This window comes from Oncorhynchus gorbuscha, unplaced genomic scaffold (assembly GCF_021184085.1).
Source record: "Oncorhynchus gorbuscha isolate QuinsamMale2020 ecotype Even-year unplaced genomic scaffold, OgorEven_v1.0 Un_scaffold_1626, whole genome shotgun sequence".
Classification (NCBI taxonomy): domain Eukaryota; kingdom Metazoa; phylum Chordata; class Actinopteri; order Salmoniformes; family Salmonidae; genus Oncorhynchus; species Oncorhynchus gorbuscha.
The window spans coordinates 79125-100792 of NW_025746352.1; the positions used below are offsets into that span (position 1 = coordinate 79125).

At 43.6% G+C, this 21668-nt stretch overlaps 2 protein-coding genes across 4 annotated transcripts; one reads left to right on the plus strand and one right to left on the minus strand.

Annotated features, from left to right (window-relative positions):
* Window positions 1-226: 226 nt before the first annotated feature.
* On the plus strand, window positions 227-14713 carry LOC124023551 (potassium channel subfamily K member 5-like). The gene is made up of 5 exons (XM_046337931.1): window positions 227-677; window positions 10155-10266; window positions 10417-10583; window positions 12927-13095; window positions 13307-14713. Exons 1-5 carry the CDS (start codon window positions 642-644, stop codon window positions 14020-14022), a joined length of 1200 nt encoding a protein of 399 aa, XP_046193887.1. The 5' UTR covers window positions 227-641; the 3' UTR covers window positions 14023-14713.
* A 513-nt stretch (window positions 14714-15226) lies between these two features.
* LOC124023552 (serum paraoxonase/arylesterase 2-like) lies at window positions 15227-21526 on the minus strand. 3 transcript variants are annotated; one of them, XM_046337933.1, is made up of 10 exons: window positions 21385-21526; window positions 21010-21080; window positions 18986-19041; window positions 18499-18664; window positions 17524-17653; window positions 17184-17384; window positions 16968-17049; window positions 16698-16826; window positions 15447-15641; window positions 15227-15390 (listed from the first exon to the last, which is right to left on the minus strand). In XM_046337933.1, exons 1-9 carry the CDS (start codon window positions 21456-21458, stop codon window positions 15480-15482), a joined length of 1071 nt encoding a protein of 356 aa, XP_046193889.1. In that variant the 5' UTR covers window positions 21459-21526; the 3' UTR covers window positions 15227-15390; window positions 15447-15479. The 3 variants fall into 3 exon arrangements, 2 of the variants coding, with proteins under 2 accessions (XP_046193889.1, XP_046193888.1); XR_006836698.1 differs by having other exon boundaries at window positions 15235-15370; window positions 15427-15641; XM_046337932.1 differs by having other exon boundaries at window positions 15227-15641.
* Between the last annotated feature and the right edge of the window lie 142 nt (window positions 21527-21668).

The window sequence follows — 21668 nt, forward strand, 5'->3', positions numbered from 1 at the left end:
CATTAATGCTCTCTTTTCCCCACCTGACCACATTAATGCTCTCTTTTCCCCACCTGACCATATTAATGCTCTCTTTTCCCCACCTGACCACACATTAATGCTCTCTTTTCCCCACCTGACCATATTAATGCATTCTTTCCCCCTCATCTGCTTTTGGCCTAAACCTCCTTGTTTTCTCTATGAATTATCTGAGTAAGATTAAGGCCTCATTCTTATTTTCCACAACTCTTTGAGAATGCTATCGTTTAGAAATATACTACTAGTAATATGCATAAATATATATGCGCATATATTATCAACTGTTGATAACTGTTATAGTTTCATAAAATAAGAAATACATTTTCTAATCTGAGTTTTCAGAGGTTTCCGGTATAGGCTACATTAGTTATTTTTTCTTAGACTAACAGGAAAGATGTCATACAGTGAGTGACCTTTTCAAAAGCCCTCATTAGAGAAGATACACCTCTCACTTGTTTTTCAGTACAGTGAGAAAATGTGTGTGTGTCATGACGGTTGCTCTTATCTCTGTTTGTGTGTGTGATTGTGTGTGTGTTTGTGTGTGTGTGAGCTCCGAAAGGGCTGGTCAGTTTAGAAGCTAATCTACCCAACACAAGGGCGATTCTCCCCTGCTCAACACGATAATGGTGAATGGGGTGGTCCCTCCCATTGACTCCAGAGTGAGTAATATTGTAATGTTGAGAATGTTGAGCCCCACAGTGGAGGTGTCATAATACCCACAAAAACCTAGCGGTCAAACAGGGAAAGGGAAAGGGGGATACCTAGTCAGTTGTTCAACTGAATGCATTCAACTGAAAAGTGTCTTCTGCATTTAACCCAACCCCTCTGAATCAGAGAGGTGCGGGGGGCTGCCATAATCGACATCCACGTTTCGGGCGCCCAGGAAATGGTTCCAATAATTTTTCAACCATTCATTTTTACTATAGGGGATTTTAGAAACACTAAAAATAAGGCCTGTGTTACGTGTAGGCTTTTAAACATCTTATTTAACCGTTATTTAACTAGGCAAGTCAGGCTTTCTTTTTCAGACAAGGTGACTTTTATCAATATATTCGGCTTTATTTACACTCAGATTCCAAAGTGCTAATTAGCATCAAATTAGTCATCATGCAAGACTACAAATGTCATGTTTTATCATTGATTATCATGTCTTGTCTCTGTGCTTTCCTTCTATTCGTTTCCCTCTGCTGGTCTTATTAGGTTCTTTCCCTCTTTCTATTCCTCTCTCTCCCCCTCCCTCTCTCCCTCTCTCGCTCTCTCTCTCTATCGTTCCGTTCCTGCTCCCAGCTGTTCCTCATTCTCCTAACTACCTCATTTACTCTTTTCACACCTGTCCCCTATTTTGCCCTCTGATTAGAGTCCCTATTTCTCCCTTTGTTTTCCGCTTCTGTCCTTGTCGGATCCTTGCTTGATGTTCGCTGTTCTGTGTCCTTGTTCCGCCCTGTCGTGTTTTACCTTCTTCAGATGCTGCGTGTGAGCAGGTGTCAAAGTCAGCTACGGCCGGTGCCTTCCCCGAAGCGACCTGCAGTCTGTGGTCGCGTCTCCAGTCATTCCTCTCTACTGACGAGGGGATTGCATTAGGATTATCGCTTTTGTTTAAGACGTGAATAAAGACTCTGTTTCCGTTAAGTCGCTTTTGGGTCCTCATTCACCAGCATAACAGAAGGATCCGACCAAGAATGGACCCAGCGACTACGGATTCTCGCAACACTGCCGTCGAGATCCAGGGAGCAATGCTCGGCAGACACGAGCAGGAATTGTCTGCTGCTCGTCATGCCGTTGAGACCCTGGCCGCTCAGGTTTCCGACCTCTCAGGACAGTTTCAGAGTCTTCGTCTCGTGCCACCAGCTACTTCCTGGTCTTCAGAGTCTCCGGAACCTAGGGTTAATAACCCACCATGTTACTCTGGGCAGCCCACTGAGTGCCGCTCCTTTCTCACCCAGTGTGATATTGTGTTCTCTCTCCAACCCAACACATACTCAGAGAGAGAGCTCGGATTTACGTCATTTCACTCCTTACTGGTCGGGCTCGGGAGTGGGGCACAGCTATCTGGGAGGCAAGAGCTGAGTGTTCTAACAATTATCTGAACTTTAAAGAGGAGATGATACGGGTTTTTGATCGTTCAGTTTTTGGTAAGGAGGCTTCTAGGGCCCTGGCTTCCCTATGTCAAGGTGATCGATCCATAACGGATTACTCTACCTTGACGATATCCTGATTTTTTCACCGTCACTTGAGATTCATGTTCAGCACGTTCGACGTGTACTCCAGCGCCTTTTAGAGAATTGTCTCTACGTGAAGGCTGAGAAGTGCGCCTTTCATGTCTCCTCTGTCACATTTCTCGGTTCTGTTATTTCCGCTGAAGGCATTCAGATGGATCCGCTAAGGTCCAGGCTGTCAGTGATTGGCCCGTTCCAAAGTCACGTGTCGAGTTGCAGCGCTTTCTAGGTTTCGCTAATTTCTATCGGCGTTTCATTCGTAATTTCGGTCAAGTTGCTACCCCTCTCACAGCTCTTACTTCTGTCAAGACGTGCTTTAAGTGGTCCGGTTCCGCCCAGGAGCTTTTGATCTCCTCAAGAAGCGTTTACATCCGCTCCTATCCTTGTTACTCCTGACGTCACTAAACAATTCATTGTCGAGGTTGACGCTTCAGAGGTGGGCGTGGGAGCCATTCTATCCCAGCGCTTCCATTCTGACGATAAGGTCCATCCTTGCGCTTATTTTCTCATCGCCTGTCGCCATCGGAACGCAACTATGATGTGGGTAACCGAGAACTGCTCGCCATCCGCTTAGCCCTAGGCGAATGGCGACAGTGGTTGGAGGGGGTGACTGTTCCTTTTGTCGTTTGGACTGACCATAAGAACCTTGAGTACATCCGTTCTGCTAAACGACTTAATGCACGTCAAGCTCGTTGGGCGTTGTTTTTCGCTCGTTTCGAGTTCGTGATTTCTTATCGCCCGGGTAATAAGAACACCAAGCCTGATGCCTTATCCCGTCTCTTTAGTTCTTCTGTGGCTTCTACCGACCCCGAGGGGATTCTCCCTGAAGGGCGTGTTGTCGGGTTGACTGTCTGGGGAATTGAGAGACAGGTAAAGCAAGCACTCACTCACACTGCGTCGCCGCGCGCTTGTCCTAGTAACCTTCTTTTCGTTCCTGTCTCTACTCGTCTGGCTGTTCTTCAGTGGGCTCACTCTGCCAAGTTAGCTGGCCACCCCGGCGTTCGGGGCACGCTTGCTTCTATTCGCCAGCGGTTTTGGTGGCCTACTCAGGAGCGTGACACGCGCCGTTTCGTGGCTGCTTGTTCGGACTGCGCGCAGACTAAGTCAGGTAACTCTCCTCCTGCCGGTCGTCTCAGACCGCTTCCCATTCCTTCTCGACCATGGTCTCACATCGCCTTAGACTTTATTACCGGTCTGCCTTCATCTGCGGGGAAGACTGTGATTCTTACGGTTGTCGATAGGTTCTCTAAGGCGGCACATTTCATTCCCCTCGCTAAGCTTCCTTCCGCTAAGGAGACGGCACAAATCATCATTGAGAATGTGTTCAGAATTCATGGCCTCCCGTTAGACGCCGTTTCAGACAGAGGTCCGCAATTCACGTCACAGTTTTGGAGGGAGTTCTGTCGTTTGATTGGTGCTTCCGTCAGTCTCTCTTCCGGTTTTCATCCCCAGTCTAACGGTCAAGCAGAAAGGGCCAATCAGACGATTGGTCGCATATTACGCAGAAACCCTGCGTCTTGGGCAGAACAGCTCCCCTGGGCAGAATACGCTCACAACTCGCTTCCTTCGTCTGCTACCGGGCTATCTCCGTTTCAGAGTAGTCTTGGGTACCAGCTTCCTCTGTTCTCGTCCCAGCTCGCCGAGTCCAGCGTTCCCTCCGCTCAGGCTTTTGTCCAACGTTGTGAGCGCACCTGGAGGAGGGTCAGGTCTGCACTTTGCCGTTACAGGGCGCAGACTGTGAGAGCCGACAATAAACGTAGGATTAAGAGTCCTAGGTATTGTCGCGGTCAGAGAGTGTGGCTTTCCACTCGTAACCTTCCCCTTACGACAGCTTCTCGCAAGTTGACTCCGCGGTTCATTGGTCCGTTCCGTGTCTCTCAGGTCGTCAATCCTGTCGCTGTGCGACTGCTTCTTCCGCGACATCTTCGTCGCATCCACCCTGTCTTCCATGTCTCCTGTGTCAAGCCTTTTCTTCGCGCCCCCGTTCGTCTTCCCCCCCCCCGTCCTTGTCGAGGGCGCACCTATTTACAAGGTACGGAGGATCATGGACATGCGTTCTCGGGGACGTGGTCACCAGTACTTAGTGGATTGGGAGGGTTACGGTCCTGAGGAGAGGAGTTGGGTTCCATCTCGGACGTGCTGGACCGTTCGTTGATTGATGATTTCCTCCGTTGCCGCCAGGGTTCCTCCTCGAGTGCGCCAGGAGGCGCTCGGTGAGTGGGGGGTACTGTCATGTTTTGTCATTGATTATCATGTCTTGTCTCTGTGCTTTCCTTCTATTCGTTTCCCTCTGCTGGTCTTATTAGGTTCTTTCCCTCTTTCTATTCCTCTCTCTCCCCCTCCCTCTCTCCCTCTCTCGCTCTCTCTCTCTATCGTTCCGTTCCTGCTCCCAGCTGTTCCTCATTCTCCTAACTACCTCATTTACTCTTTTCACACCTGTCCCCTATTTTGCCCTCTGATTAGAGTCCCTATTTCTCCCTTTGTTTTCCGCTTCTGTCCTTGTCGGATCCTTGCTTGATGTTCGCTGTTCTGTGTCCTTGTTCCGCCCTGTCGTGTTTTACCTTCTTCAGATGCTGCGTGTGAGCAGGTGTCAAAGTCAGCTACGGCCGGTGCCTTCCCGAGCGACCTGCAGTCTGTGGTCGCGTCTCCAGTCATTCCTCTCTACTGACGAGGGATTGCATTAGGATTATCGCTTTTGTTTAAGACGTGAATAAAGACTCTGTTTCCGTTAAGTCGCTTTGGGTCCTCATTCACCAGCATAACAACAAATCCCTGCAAGCTCCTGCACGTCATCTGTAGCTGACATCTTTGCTAACAGGTATTGTGTCAATTTCAAACTTGCAAAAGACAGTTCACAGAGTTGTCAAATTAAAGAGATTTAGCCAATTTATGAATTATTACATTTAGCTAACACTAGATAGTTAATCCAGAGATTTTTTTTAACCTTTGCCTCGATTCGGCAGGCTCGTCCAGATCATCATGGGATTTGGAGTTCTTTATGATAGCCACATTAGCAGCTAATTAACATTTCATTTTTTTTGTTTTGGGGGGGGGGTAAATACAGGCAAATACATTGATAAAAGTAACTTTGTCATAGAGATATTTACACTGTTATCAAAACATCACAGAAGGGTAAGCCTACACAAAACACATGCCTTATTTGAAGTGTTTCTAAAATACCTTGTGGGGAAAATGACTGATAGAAAAACAATTGGAACCATTTCCCTGTTTGTTATGGGTATTATGACTCATACTGTGGTACTCTATAGAGAGCAATAGTACATGGTGTCTTTTTGTAGGCACTAACTCCACAATGTCTCGTTGGCCCAAACTTATGTGGAAATTCATGTTTGGGGGGGGTTGGATAAACGCCGAAAATAATGTCTGTGGTAAATACAAGTTTAGGAGCTCTTATACTTTTTGTTCTATGAGATCATCTCAGCTAACATCACCTTTTGTGAATTTTGAAGCATTTATGTAATCAAAACAAGCACATAAAGGCTTCATAATTCATAGTCACATTAACTGACTGATATCTCATAAAACAAAATGTATAAGATCTCCTGAGTCTGTGTTAGCCTCAGACCTTATTTTTGGCATTTTTCCCAAAACCCCATTCTTTCCGATTCCTTTCCTTCATAGCTGAACGAACCAGAGGTAACTCTATTCTGTTTTTGGGACTACAAGCTGGCCAACTCAACTTAGTGCCTCTATTGTGCACTTGTGTGTAGGCAATGCCTGCAAGTAAATGTGTGTGTGTATCTGTATTTTATGAAAGGCAATAATGTAGGCTATTATGTTATTATAGCCTACATATCATGTTATTATATGTCAGTAATGTAGCCTACATATAGGTTAATAACATTATACATGCCCAGTAAGCATAATAACGCTGTAAATACGTATTTTCCTGACGTTGAAGTTAGGTTCATTTTCAGTTCTGAATGACAGGTGAAAAGACATCATTGACCAAATTTAAACTGTACATACATTCTCAATGAAGTAAACATAATATCACAATAATACATTTTAAATACATTTAATATAGGAAAGAGGAGCCGAGCGAAGATTGCAACATAGAATATATATTATGGCTCCCATCTGTAAACATGCACTTATGTTAGCTTTCCAAAAGCTTACAAACTGGCAGCAATGATGTTCAAAGTAGTCCAACCTACAGAATAAACCATCAGACCACATCAACTACAATAACATTCTCAGTAATATTCTCAGTCATATTTTTTGTCTTGCTATGACTGTGATATGTTGTTTATCTACCTTAGTTGAATGCACTGACTGTATGTCGCTCTGAATAAGAGCATCTGCTGAATGACCAAAATGTAAATGTAAAAAACAAATACTTGCAAACTGGAAATTATACTAAGTACAAATGTGGTTGCTCCGGACCAGACCAAATCTGAAAGAATCATAGACGTCTAGGCTATGCTTCACAAACTTGAACAGCACAGTACGACACAGTTCAGTACAGTAGAGCACAGGATAATACAGTACAGTAGAGTTTGATTCAGTAGAGTACAGTAGTTTAATTAAGTAGAGTACATTAGAGTAAAGTAGGATACAATTCAGTACATTATACTGTACTGAACTATACTGTATTGTACTGTACTCTACTTTTTTAATGTAATGTACAGTCGGTTACTGTATAGTTCTCTACTGTACTGTGCAGTCCAAACAAAACTTAGTCATCTGTGTTTGCGGGCAAATGGACCAGACCAAATCTGAACCAATTATACCCTTACAAAAAAAGAGTCCGTTTTGAAACAGCCGTAAAGGTGCAGTAACTGCAGTCAACTGTGGTATTTTGGACGCAGTAATTACAGAATAACCAGTGTACTGAAGTTGAACTGCAAATACACTGCAAAATTACTGCAGTAAAAAAACGGTATTATTTTGGATGCGGTATTTGCAGCATACACCAGTTATACTGTAATCTGTTTTCGTAAAGGTAGACGTCTTTGTGGCTGTTTTCCATAAACACATCCACAGACAGAGACTTTCAATCAGTCAAAACTCAATAAAGATATTTAATTTGAGACCTTTAATCCACACAGCATTACATCTGAGATCAGCATACAGTGAACAGTGCCACTGGTCGCGTTTCTTATTGATTTGGCTTTGATTGTGAAGCTTGAGAAGTACATAATCTGCTGTTCTATCGCACTGCAATGATGTGCAATGATGTCTGAGGGGGAAAAAAACAGTGTTCGTTGTTTGAAGTAGCTAGGCGAACGTGGCAGTTTCACAGCTACGGATTCCAGCTTTAAACCCATATAGCTAGGTTGTGGAAGTCAGAAAGGCACATAACGTTTTTCTGTCTCTTTGAAAATGATACTATAGGCTAAACAATGGCGCACACCTGAAACGATGTCTTGTATGTGGACTGGGTTGAATTTGTCCTCCTCCATTGCATTATCACAATCCCAGTCTCCCACGTTTGTAATTACCCAGCACAGGAACCAGGAAGAGAAGTTTGAATGCAACACGCGTCCTATTTTTTGTTTTGGGCAACAATTCTGATGCGAGTTTATAATGAGGTTTACTTTGAAGTGATCGGCAATGTCTGATAAGGGTCCTGTATTAACGTCAGGTATCATTTTTTACCTATCGATCAGGGCAGCAATATTTCAAATACTTGAAGAACCCAATTGGAAACTGGCCAAATCCGAATATTCCCGTCAAAAGGAAAACATTCTTAAAACATATCCGTGCTTGACTAAAGAAGATCTGAACTATATTTTGGGGTATGTAGGGATTCAATTTAGAATACATGTATTATCTTCCCAATCGGCGTTTTAATGATTATCATTACTGTGTTGTCAGCTTGGTCAGCATTGGAACTTTATTATGTCTCTAAAACTGTATTTTACACCATGGGCGATTCCAAGGTGTAACAGCAATTGCTGAATGTCGGATTTTTCCATTTCAAATGTATGTCAAACAAAAAACAATAATTGCAAAGTTAAACAAACCGTACAACTCTATGCACTTTTGTTCTTCAAGCAAATGTATTGTAAACATTTCAGTGGAAGTTGTTAAAAGTAGTCCTTGTGCATGGAGTTGTGTGGTTTGTTGAATTTTTTTGCAATCATTGTTTTTTGTTTATTTTAAAGTGAAAAAAATCCGAGTCTCAGAATCCCTCTGTTACCATAGAATTGCCACTATGTTTTAGGCCTACTGTTCGACAACTATTTAGGCCCATGGACGTTGTCCCTGGATAATAAACATACCCAGGGCATTTCAGGTGCTGAATGAAAGCTTAGACCTCTGGGACCTCGAAAATAAGTGTTATATGGATGTCAAAAATACTTATTTTCTGGACGTTGAAATCAGGTGCATTTTAGAGGCTGAATGAATGGGAAAAAATATATATTTTCCAGACGTTGAAAATGTGTATTTTTCAGACATTGATTATATGGCAAAAAATTAAATGCTATACATGTTCTATTAAGTAAGAAACCAAATATGTATTATTGCTCCCATCTATCACATGCAGTAATGTTATCTGTTCCAAATGCTTTAAAACTGGCTGCAATGATGATCAAAGTAGGCCAGCATACAGAATGAACCAACAGACCACTTTAACTACAATAACATTCTGAGTAATGTCTACAGAATATTTTGTCTTGCTATGACTGGGATATGTTGTTGTTTATCTACCTTGGTTGAATACACTGACTGTAAGTCCCTCTGGATAAGAGCATCTGCTGAATGTCCAAAATATACATGTACAAACAAACAGTAGCTGGGTATTGTTGTAATGATAAAGTACACATCTGGTCTGTGTGGACCAGCTCCACGTCTGTGTTTGGGCCAAATATAGGCCAAAAATCCACCTTCGTGGACATTGAAATCAGGGCTCCAAAAAAATACCCCCAAAATATGGAGGATCAGAAAAAGACGTCCAAAAGGCGATGCCTGATGTCAAATGCTTTGTGGGTCATTTTACCTGAAAAAATAACATTGTAGATCATCTGAAATTATTTAATCTAAACAAAGCTTGTCAAGTTGGGACATTTCAGTCCTTGTCAGTACTGATATGGCTGTGTTAATGATAATATATGTGCATATTTGTATTTTTATATGTTATTATGAATATATTATTTTCACTGTTGCAGTAAAAGCTTGGAGTACTTCTACGCTTATAAATCAAGTTTCCATTATAGCAACAGAACACATCACTGATGAGCCTACATACGTTTTCATCATCTCTGTGCTCTTCAACCAAGGAGCCAAGTCAGCATGTTAGGACAGTTCAGAAGAACTGGTTTGCCATTTTCTTTGCTCCGATAACAATGCAGATGCAACGTTGGTAACAGAATGACGTCAGAAGATTGCAGTCATTATGTTGCCAAACTTTGCGTCTGCACTGTTCTTCAAGCCAATATGTTTTCAGTGGAAATTGTTAAAAGTAGTCCCTGTGCAGAGTTGTATGTTTTGTTTAACTTTGCAATCATCCATTTTATAGTGTCAAATCAGAGTCTCAGTGCCACTCTGCTACCGTGGAATAGCCAAGGGGCAGCATATTTTCAGAGGGCGTTGTCTCTCTAGATATCCGGGTTGCCTCAATGTTTCAATGCCACTGCTGTCTAGGGTCGTGTTGACGAGACTACAGAGGGCGTTGTCAGTTCCTTCATTACGGTTGTGTCCTTCTATTTGAAGGTTCTGGAAATATATAACAGGGGTCTATTGTTTGTGTGTAATGACTAAAATATACTTTTCAAACAAATCAAAGTGGGAACATATTATATTTTTATTTGCTCAATCTCAGTGAATTTAGATTCCCAAAGTCACTCTGTGTTTACCTAGAGTGTGAAGACTCTGAAATGAATCCCAATGAAACCCGTTACCGGTTAAGATCAGCTCTGTTTGTACAGTGTGATAACCCACTCTGTTCCCTAGGTGGTGTCAGACGCTGCTGGACAAGGTGTGACCATCACTGGAGAGAATACCTACAACAACTGGGACTGGACCAATTCGGTTGTCTTTGCTGCCACTATTGTCACTACCATAGGTGGGTAATATGTTGAATACAACACTGGAAACATTGAATCATGTTCATCTCTCTCCGATAACAGCTGCTAACTCAGTTACCCAATGTCTAACCATAGCACAAATGAAGCTGCCACCCCTGTCTGAAAGCCTATACGTTTGTGATTTGCAGGTTATGGTAATGTTGCCCCAAAGACGGCTGGCGGCCGTATATTCTGCATCCTGTATGGCCTGTGTGGGATCCCTCTCTGCCTCACCTGGATTAGTGAGCTGGGCTCGTTCTTCGGAGACAGAGCCAAGCGCCTGGGACAGGTCCTGGTACTCAAAGGCCTTAGTGTGGTAAGACTCACTGGGAGTCTCTCAGCACGTTTAATGTACTGATTTGGATTTCTATCAATGACTTTTGGGAGGTGCAATACATGACTTAATCATTTATTAACAGCGATTTGCCAATGGTAAGCCACGTTTAGCCACTGTAGCTGGGTACTAATGACTGAATCCTGTATGGTCCAACTAATGGAGAAGTGTTAGCCTACAAGACATGTTAGCCTTATCACCAGATCTGGTGGAACACTCAAAAATGACAATTGACATGGTCAAATCAAAGGGATTGGTCTAACATTGTCACTTGTGTCACATGCCGATGCTTTGGTTGCTCTCTAGGGTCTAGGCTGGCTCACTGTGCTTTAGCTGATGCTTTGGTTGCTCTCTGGGGTCTAGGCTGGCTCACTGTGCTTTGGTTGCTCTCTGGGGTCTAGGCCGGCTCACTGTGCTTTGGTTGCTCTCTGGGGTCTAGGCCGGCTCACTGTGCTTTGGTTGCTCTCTGGGGTCTAGGCCGGCTCACTGTGCTTTGGTTGCTCTCTGGGGTCTGCTCACTGTGCTTTGGTTGCTCTCTGGGGTCTAGGCCGGCTCACTGTGCTTTGGTTGCTCTCTGGGGTCTAGGCCGGCTCACTGTGCTTTGGTTGCTCTCTGGGGTCTAGGCCGGCTCACTGTGCTTTGGTTGCTCTCTGGGGTCTAGGCCGGCTCACTGTGCTTTAGCTGCTGCTTAGGTTGCTCTCTGGGGTCTAGGCCGGCTCACTGTGCTTTGGTTGCTCTCTGGGGTCTAGGCCGGCTCACTGTGCTTTGGTTGCTCTCTGGGGTCTAGGCCGGCTCACTGTGCTTTAGCTGCTGCTTAGGTTGCTCTCTGGGGTCTAGGCCGGCTCACTGTGCTTTGGTTGCTCTCTGGGGTCTAGGCCGGCTCACTGTGCTTTGGTTGCTCTCTGGGGTCTAGGCCGGCTCACTGTGCTTTGGTTGCTCTCTGGGGTCTAGGCCGGCTCACTGTGCTTAGGCTGTTGCTTTGGTTGCTCTCTGGGGTCTAGGCCGGCTCAGTTGCTCTCTAGGGTCTAGGCCGGCTCACTGTGCTTTGGTTGCTCTCTAGGGTCTAGGCCGGCTCACTGTGCTTAGGTTGCTCTCTGGGGTCTAGGCCGGCTCACTGTGCTTTGGTTGCTCTCTAGGGTCTAGGCCGGCTCACTGTGCTTTAGCTGCTGCTTAGGTTGCTCTCTAGGGTCTAGGCCGGCTCACTGTGCTTTGGTTGCTCTCTAGGGTCTAGGCCGGCTCACTGTGCTTTGGTTGCTCTCTGGGGTCTAGGCCGGCTCACTGTGCTTTGGTTGCTCTCTGGGGTCTAGGCCGGCTCACTGTGCTTTGGTTGCTCTCTGGGGTCTAGGCCGGCTCACTGTGCTTTGGTTGCTCTCTAGGGTCTAGGCTGGCTCACTGTGCTTTGGTTGCTCTCTGGGGTCTAGGCCGGCTCACTGTGCTTTGGTTGCTCTCTAGGGTCTAGGCTGGCTCACTGTGCTTTAGCTGCTGCTTAGGTTGCTCTCTGGGGTCTAGGCCTGCTCACTGTGCTTTAGCTGCTGCTTAGGTTGCTCTCTGGGGTCTAGGCCTGCTCACTGTGCTTTAGCTGCTGCTTAGGTTGCTCTCTAGGGTCTAGGCTGGCTCACTGTGCTTTAGCTGCTGCTTAGGTTGCTCTCTGGGGTCTAGGCTGGCTCACTGTGCTTTAGCTGTTGCTTTGGTTGCTCTCTGGGGTCTAGGCCGGCTCACTGTGCTTAGGTTGCTCTCTGGGGTCTAGGCCGGCTCACTGTGCTTTGGTTGCTCTCTGGGGTCTAGGCTGGCTCACTGTGCTTTAGCTGCTGCTTAGGTTGCTCTCTAGGGTCTAGGCCGGCTCACTGTGCTTAGGTTGCTCTCTGGGGTCTAGGCCGGCTCACTGTGCTTTGGTTGCTCTCTAGGGTCTAGGCCGGCTCACTGTGCTTTGGTTGCTCTCTAGGGTCTAGGCCGGCTCACTGTGCTTTGGTTGCTCTCTAGGGTCTAGGCCGGCTCACTGTGCTTAGGTTGCTCTCTGGGGTCTAGGCCGGCTCACTGTGCTTTGGTTGCTCTCTAGGGTCTAGGCCGGCTCACTGTGCTTTAGCTGCTTTGGTTGCTCTCTAGGGTCTAGGGGCTCACTGTGCTTTGGTTGCTCTCTAGGGTCTAGGCCGGCTCACTGTGCTTTGGTTGCTCTCTGGGGTCTAGGCCGGCTCACTGTGCTTTAGCTGCTGCTTTGGTTGCTCTCTGGGGTCTAGGCTGGCTCACTGTGAAGCCCTTTTTACATCAGCAGTTGTCACAAAGTTCTTTAAATACATTTAAATGATTGATTGATTGTGACGTCTGCAGAAAAAGGTCCAGTTGATCTGCACGGCCATCTTCCTCCTGTGGGGTCTGCTGGTACACCTGGTGATCCCCCCGTTTGTGTTCATGTCCCTGGAGGGATGGTCGTACCTGGAGGGCTTCTACTTCTCCTTCATCACCCTCACCACTGTCGGCTTCGGGGACTACGTCGCAGGTAGTTACATAGGCTTTTCATGAAGTAGATGGCATTCCTCAGAAAATATTAGTCTATGTTTAAGAGATATCATGATATCACCTAATTCACGTTAGAGGATCATACAGTTATTTGGAGTTGGATTCATTGCCTGGTGCAATCCTGCTTTGTCCAAGCTGAAGAAAGGGTGACATATACTTAATTAAACTATGTTCTCTTTTTGACTCCACAGGTATCAATCCAAACATAGACTACCCAAGGCTGTACCGGGTGTTTGCAGAGGTGTGGATCTACATGGGTCTGGCCTGGCTGTCTCTGTTCTTCAGCTGGAACGTCCACATGGTTGTGTCGGCTCACAAGGTCCTGAAGAAGAGAAGGCAGAGACACAGGATGGACCACCTGGACCATCGATGGCAGTTCGAGAAGGACGACATCCGCAGCCCTCGCCACCTCCCCACCGCCGTCGACATCTTCAACTTCCTGTCTGAGAAGCATGAGGACTACAGCACCGCCATCAGGCAGATTGGCGCTGCCGCAAAGCCGAAGACGGAATTCAAGGAGTTGAGTCGTTCAAAAAGCTGTAGTGACATCCTGGGGACGAATATCCAAACCCTGGAGCATTCCCCACGCCGCCTGAGGCGCCACCTTAGCATCAGTCACAATATGTTACTCAGCAGCTTTGGGATGGGAGAGGAGGGGCAGAGGCTTATCGAGGATGACCCTGTCTTTATGAAAGACCCTGTGTTTGAGGAGAACTGTCTGGATAGGGACACTAGAGCGAAGGCTGTTTATGTGTCCAACTCAAAAGAGAACCTAAACCCCGTCGATCTAGGTCCTAACATCAACAAAGAGGAGAATGTTCAGAATCAAGATGGTGGAGAGAATAGGTTTACTGTATCAAAGGTAGTGGAGGGGGATTCGGGAGAGGAGAATGATGAGAAAGGCTGAAGCCTTGGATCCATCCTCTTCCTGGAGAACTGAATGATGTAATCAAAAGGGGACTATCACGCTCTCCTAGAAGTTTGGTTGGTGCAGAAAACCTGTGAATTCAGATGAATAAAAAGGTATGATGGGTCTGTGATGGGTCCGCGGATCATCACAACTTTTTATTTATTGTACCATCACACCTTTTTATTTATCACCCCATCACACCTTTTAATTTATCACCCCATCACACCTTTTAATTTATCACCCCATCACACCTTTTAATTTATCACCCCATCACACCTTTTTATCCATCTGAACTGAATGATGTAGAAGCATCATAACAAGGTCCTGGGACAACCAGAGACTATGGCAGAGTTAGGATTGGTCACATTCCCCTGTGGTGAGGAGTGGAAACAAATTTTCAACGGTTTTCCTTAACATAGTGATCAGTGAAATGTATGACCCAAGATTATCAAGGCCTAAGATCATGAACACAGTCTGGACAACTTCATGTCTTCTCTGTTATCTTTATCTCGATGTTAAACACACATTTTGGTCTGTGGGAAAAGTAAAAGAAGGAAAATATAGCAAACGATGGACTCCTCAGAGTTGCCAGTGTGATTTACCTGACTCTAAAATGAGAAACTGAAAGCAATGTAGTTTGTCTATTGTTACAAACTGCCTACAGAAATAAAGTTTACATGTGTTTCTATGCAATTTCCATGTTTTTTATATGAGTAGATGTAGTGGTTGTGGACTTGATAAAGGAGATATAAGATATAGAATCATTTAGTATTTTTTGCTTTGTCATTACCCCCCCCCTGAAAAATATTCCCCCAAAGATCGATGATCAACAATATGTCAAAGTAAAATAATGAAATATAACTGTTTAATCAATACAAATAGTCCACCATTTTCGACAGTGTGCAGGTCTCTCATCTTTTCCAGTATTCTTATTTAGACTCCTACGCACCTGGAACAGACACTATTGAGTACTAAGGAACTTAAAAGAGCCCAGACGGCCTCTTATCATTTAACATAATTACAATTGTAATTACAGTGTTATATTGTGGCAACCATGCGGAATATTTATACTTTTCAATCATATTACACCAGACAAGATGTGCTATACAGAAACAGCACAGACTTTGAGTACAATACAGTTTGAGTGTCATTACTGCATCTATATATACACACACAGACAGTTTTGACTACAATACAGACTTTTACAATACAGTTTGAGTGTCATTACTGCATCTATATATACACACACAGACTTTGAGTACAATACAGTTTGAGTGTCATTACTGCATCTATATATACACACACAGACTTTGAGTACAATACAGTTTGAGTGTCATTACTGCATCTATATATACACACACAGACTTTGACTACAATACAGTTTGAGTGTCATTACTGCATCTATATATACACACACAGACTTTGGAAATCAGATGTCTGGAAGGAATTATTGGCTACTTCAGATCACAGACCAGGGCTTTGTGGTAGACTGTTCCTATGAGAAGCTTTCCTTCATAGGGAGCTGCTACAGAGGATCCTATGAGCACACTGCCATCATCAGCATAGACCTGAGTCACCACTGGCTTCTCATAGTGGATGTCCTGAATCCTAATGACCTATAAAACAAATTATGATAAAGAAAACCAATTAAAGCTTTTGGTACATAGGCTGTGTCCCAAATGGCAGTCTATTCCCTATACAGTGCACTACACTACTTTTCGGCCAAGGCCCATAGGGAGTATACTCTACAGAGCAGGTATTCCCAAACTGGGGTGATATATACTCTATAGGGCAGGTATTCCCAAACTGGTGATGTGATATAGCGAAGCACCTGAGTGAGTTGGGTGTGAAATTACGCAGATACTTCCCCGAAACGGATGACACAAACAACTGGATTGGTTATCCCTTTCATGCCCTGCCTCCAGTCCAATTACCGATATCTGAACAAGAGAGCCTCATAAACGTTGTAACAAGCAGTTCAGTGAAAATTTAATTTAATCAGAAGCCACTGCCAGATTTATGGATTGGGCTGCACTCAGTTTGCCTTGGAAAATCATGCTGTTAAAACACTGATGCCCTTTGCAACCACGTACCTATGTGAGAGTGGATTCTCGGCCCTCACTAGCATGAAAACTAAATACAGGCACAGACTGTGTGTGGAAAATGATTTAAGACTGTGACTCTCTCTAATACAACCCAACAATGCAGAGTTATGTGCATCCTTTCAAGCACACCTTTCTCATTAACCTGTGGTGTGTTATGCACAATTTTCAATTAACAAATAAGGTTTTATATCTAAGATGGTTAAATAAAAAGCAAAATTATTGACTATTATTATATTATTATTTATGCCCTGGTCCTATAAGAGCTCTTTGTCACTTCCCACGAGCCGTGTTGTGACGACAACTCACACTTACGTTTAATAAATGTATCGTATAGTGTGTGGGTGGCAGGCTTACAATGGTGGCAAAAAAACAACATTTGAGAGTGCGCTGACCCTGGTGCTAAAGGGGTACGCAGCTGGAGGTTGAATGTTTGAAGGGGTAGGGGACTATAAAACGTGTGGGAACCACTGCTATAGGGAATAGGGTGCCATTTGGAACTGAGATCAGAGTGAATTTATTCCTATAATATAATAGAACTAGAGAGGACATGGTAAATGACATACTAACCTCAGATCCAGGTAGATCCTCAGGGTCATATACTGCTACCTTTGCTCCATTAGGGTGACAACCCAGCCAAATGTCACCTGTTACATGGTCCACCTCGATGTTGTCACAGAGAGACCCAACGGCTACAGACTGGTTGGAGACAGACATCATTAGGAATGTGATGTCTGATTGTATTACAGCGGTTGGACCATCTCTAGAAACAATACAAAATATAATATTTTGCCCGTAAAGAAGTTTGCGTTCATATTTGATGTAGTGAAAAAGTTTTACCTTGACATGTACCAAGTCTTTATTTTTCTTTATCTCAAAAACAGCAATCTCATGGTCCAAAATAGCAGACACGTATAGATACCTGGGAGGAAAAAAACACATTTATTGTTTTACTGCATAACACACTTCCAAAGAGCACAATCAATTTGTACATTTTAAACTGTTCGATTCTCAATTGTGTAGACTTTACTGCAATTGTGGAAACAAAGAAGGCACCTTTTGTCGGGTGACATGTTGATGCCGTTTGCAGATAGGAAGCCATGGCCCACTGCCTTCACTCCTCCAGGGCTGTAGTAAACCACGTCAGCCCAGGGTAGACCCAGGATCACAGCCAGCATGTGTAGCACTGCACTGGGATAGGAGTGATCGTTGGTGGCATAGAAGCTCTCCACTCCCACAGCCACAATGTCATTCACACTGAGAGAGTAAAGGGCGAAAACATACAGAGTTATCCAAGCAGAAACACACCACTGTGGAACTCTCACTGGTCATACTGTACAGTACATAGCCAATGTGGTTCATCCACATCATGTAAATGTAAACATCTCACACCTACCTATGAAGGAGATCATGCTTTATAGTTTTCAGGTGCACAATGGTGTTGTCCTCTTCGACAAATAGAAAGATCTCTACCTGGCTCGTGTAATGTTGAGGGTGATTGACAACAAACAGATGGATGGTTTTATCTGGAAGGAGATGGGAGTTCAGCAGTGAGAAATATCGTCTCTACTGTCTCCTCTGGTGTCTAAGGCTCTCTATTGATTGACAGGAAGACACACACACACACAGTAGTGGTCTGGTCTGGAATGGAGGAATTTGCTGCGATTTCTGACTTGAGTAACTAGAATAATTGCTGACACATGTTTTATACTGTACTCTTTTACTGTGTACTGTTGTACTGTATACTGTATTGTTTTACTGTATACTGTATTAGTTTACTGTATACTGCACTGTTTTGCTATATAGTACCAGTCAAATATTTGGACACACCTATTCATTCAAGGGTTTTTCTTCATGCCAAAGTGTGCAAAGCTGTCATCAAGGCAAAGGGTGGCTAATTTGAAGAATCTAAAATATATTTAGATATGTTTAACACTTTTTGGTTACTACATGACTCCATATGTGTTATTTCATAGTTGTGATGTCATCGCTATTACTCTACAATGTAGAAAATAGTTTTTTAAAAACAGAAAAACCCTTGAATGAGCAGGTGTGTCCAAACTTTTGACTGGTACTGTATATTGTACTTATATTTTATTAATAAAATATATTATAAACATATCTTGTGTAATTTCCATTTTTGTATGTTGTTGAATCAAACAGCTGGCCATTACGGTCTAGCCGGTCTTGAGGGAAAGTGACTAGCAGAGAAATTCACAGTCAAAGTGTGTCTCTATATACACTGTGGATTTTATTGGTTGGGTGGGTGATTACACAAAGCTCACTGGTCCACTTTGTGAAGTTATCACATGTCCGATGTTTTTGAAACAAATTCATTTCATATGTGAGAGCTAAATCTCCCATACTTTACCTGTCTCGTCAATGTAGACACTGATTCCATGGGGGTTGAAGGAGTCCTGGTCCAGGTCTCCTTTGATTGTCAGCTCCACAGGGATGAGTCTGGGGTCCAACAGGTCCAGGGTATAGATCTTCCCTGGGTCATCAGAGAAGGAGGGCATTCCAGGATATTTCAAGCCCTGGGTGGGGGTATTGATTTGACATGAGTGACAGGGTTAGGTTCTAAATGGCACCCTATTCCTATATAGTGCACTACTTTTGACCAAATTAGTGCACTATGTAGGGAATAGGGTGCCATTTGGGATACAACATGGTGTATGTATTGTATCATTAAAAACAGCCATTTTATTCTGTAAAAATAGTTATTTTATCATTGGGGTGAGGAAGGTATGTTCAACAGGCAATATTATGAATTGAGGACAATATTTTAATTATTCAGTGTGCCTTACCAGAATATGCTTGCCATGAAGGATCGCATCATGACAATGGATTTTACTTACGGTGCTTATGATGGCCAGTCCATCTCGAAGTATGGTGAAGTCCTCTGCTCCATATTCTGTACATATAGGATTGTCCACAAACTATTAGCAATAGCCTATATCAATGTATTATTTTTATCCCATTGGCCAAAGGCCTTCATTAAACATAACATCATCATTATGACACCAAACAAAGCATGCTGGGACACGTTGATACTTGGACTATTAGTCTAATGAACTTCAGCCCTGACACTTGCCCAACTAGCGGTTATACAGCCTGATCTCACACATACTGAGAAGACTCATTATTTTGAGCCTACTGGAATAACTGGAACAGGCTCAAAGTAGAACAGGCTATTTCAACATTACATTGGTATCTATCTCACACCGATGTGAAACATAGAAGAACTATACTATATGTACAGTGCCTTGCGAAAGTATTCGGCCCCCTTGAACTTTGCGACCTTTTGCCACATTTCAGGCTTCAAACATAAAGATATAAAACTGTATTTTTTGTGAAGAATCAACAACAAGTGGGACACAATCATGAAGTGGAACGACATTTATTGGATATTTCAAACTTTTTAACAAATCAAAAACTGAAAAATTGGGCGTGAAAATTATTCAGCCCCTTTACTTTCAGTACAGCAAACTCTCTCCAGAAATTCAGTGAGGATCTCTGAATGATCCAATGTTGACCTAAATGACTAATGATGATAAATACAAGCCACCTGTGTGTAATCAAGTCTCCGTATAAATGCACCTGTACTGTGATAGTCTCAGAGGTCCGTTAAAAGCGCAGAGAGCATCATGAAGCACAAGGAACACACCAGGCAGGTCGAAGATACTGTTGTGAAGAAATTTAAAGCCGGATTTGGATACAAAAAGATTTTTGACCACTGCAAATCTACCAAGACCTGGCCGTCCCTCTAAACTTTCAGCTCATACAAGGAGAAGACTGATCAAAGATGCAGCCAAGAGGCCCATGATCACTCTGGATGAACTGCAGAGATCTACAGCTGAGGTGGGAGACTCTGTCCATAGGACAACAATCAGTCGTATATTGCACAAATCTGGCCTTTATGGAAGAGTGGCAAGAAGAAAGCCATTTGTTATAGATATCCATAAAAAGTGTTGTTTAAAGTTTGCCACAAGCCACCTGGGAGACACACCAAACATGTGGAAGAAGGTGCTCTGGTCAGATGAAACCAAAATTGAACTTTTTGGCAACAATGCAAAACGTTATGTTTGGCGTAAAAGCAACACAGCTCATCACCCTGAACACACCATCCCCAGTGTCAAACATGGTGGTGGCAGCATCATGGTTTGGGCCTGCTTTTCTTCAGCAGGGACAGGGAAGATGGTTAAAATTGATGGGAAGATGGATGGAGCCAAATACAGGACCATTCTGGAAGAAAACCTGATGGAGTCTGCAAAAGACCTGGGACGGAGATTTGTCTTCCAACAAGACAATGATCCAAAACATAAAGCAAAATCTACAATGGAATGGTTCAAAAATAAACATATCCAGGTGTTAGAATGGCCAAGTCAAAGTCCAGACCTGAATCCAATCGAGAATCTGTGGAAAGAACTGAAAACTGCTGTTCACAAATGCTCTCCATCCAACCTCACTGAGGTCGAGCTGTTTTGCAAGGAGGAATGGGAAAAAATGTCAGTCTCTCGATGTGCAAAACTGATAGAGACATACCCCAAGCAACTTACAGCTGTAATCGCAGCAAAAGGTGGCGCTACAAAGTATTAACTTAAGGGGGCTGAAGAATTTTGCACGCCCAATTTTTCAGTTTTTGATTTGTTAAAGTTTGAAATATCCAATAAATGTTGTTCCACTTCATGATTGTGTCCCACTTGTTGTTGATTCTTCACAAAAAATACAGTTTTATATCTTTATGTTTGAAGCCTGAAATGTGGCAAAAGGTCGCAAAGTTCAAGGGGGCCGAATACTTTCGCAAGGCACTGTATTAATTAAAGCATGAACTGTTATAATGTCAATATGATTACAATTTAATGGACTGGTTCAGACATACCTATATTCTTTAATAGGTGACAGTTGGGGAGGCGTTTTACAGGCACTTCTCTGTTGGCAAGGGCTATTTCACTGCAAATAGAACCCGGTTAATATTACTTTGGTGTGAAAGAAAGAGCAATACAGATCATTCTGAATTCAGCTTTTGACACTCTCACTCACACCACTGCTCAATTCACCTAAAGTAGTTCACTACAAAGTTGCTAAAAGACTATTTTTCACATATCACTTTTAATGTCTGAGGCCTCTGTTGACAATGCCAATCAGGTCAATATTGTAAACTCTGATCAGGGAAATGTAGCATGATTCCGAAGACATTCCAAAGAAGATACACATGCCCTATAATGTTAAAATGTTCAGCAACCATGCAGCCTACCTCAATTTAAGAAGTCTTTGCCCCAAAAGAGCTGCAAATGCAGCAATGCAGATGGTAACAAGCACCCACTTCATGGCAGACAAACTCTTTCCCTTGGTCAAAGGTTATGAAAGCCGTGTGCAAAATGTGGGTGTGTTGTGTACAGGCAGAGTGTAATTGCACAGTTGATCCATGGGGCGAGCTGTAGTTTAGCAATTCCTGGAGGGAGGTCAAATCTGCAGTCCCAAAACTGTGAGCCCCGGGTTCATGATGATGATATTGTCCACATCACTTGTTTGCTGCTT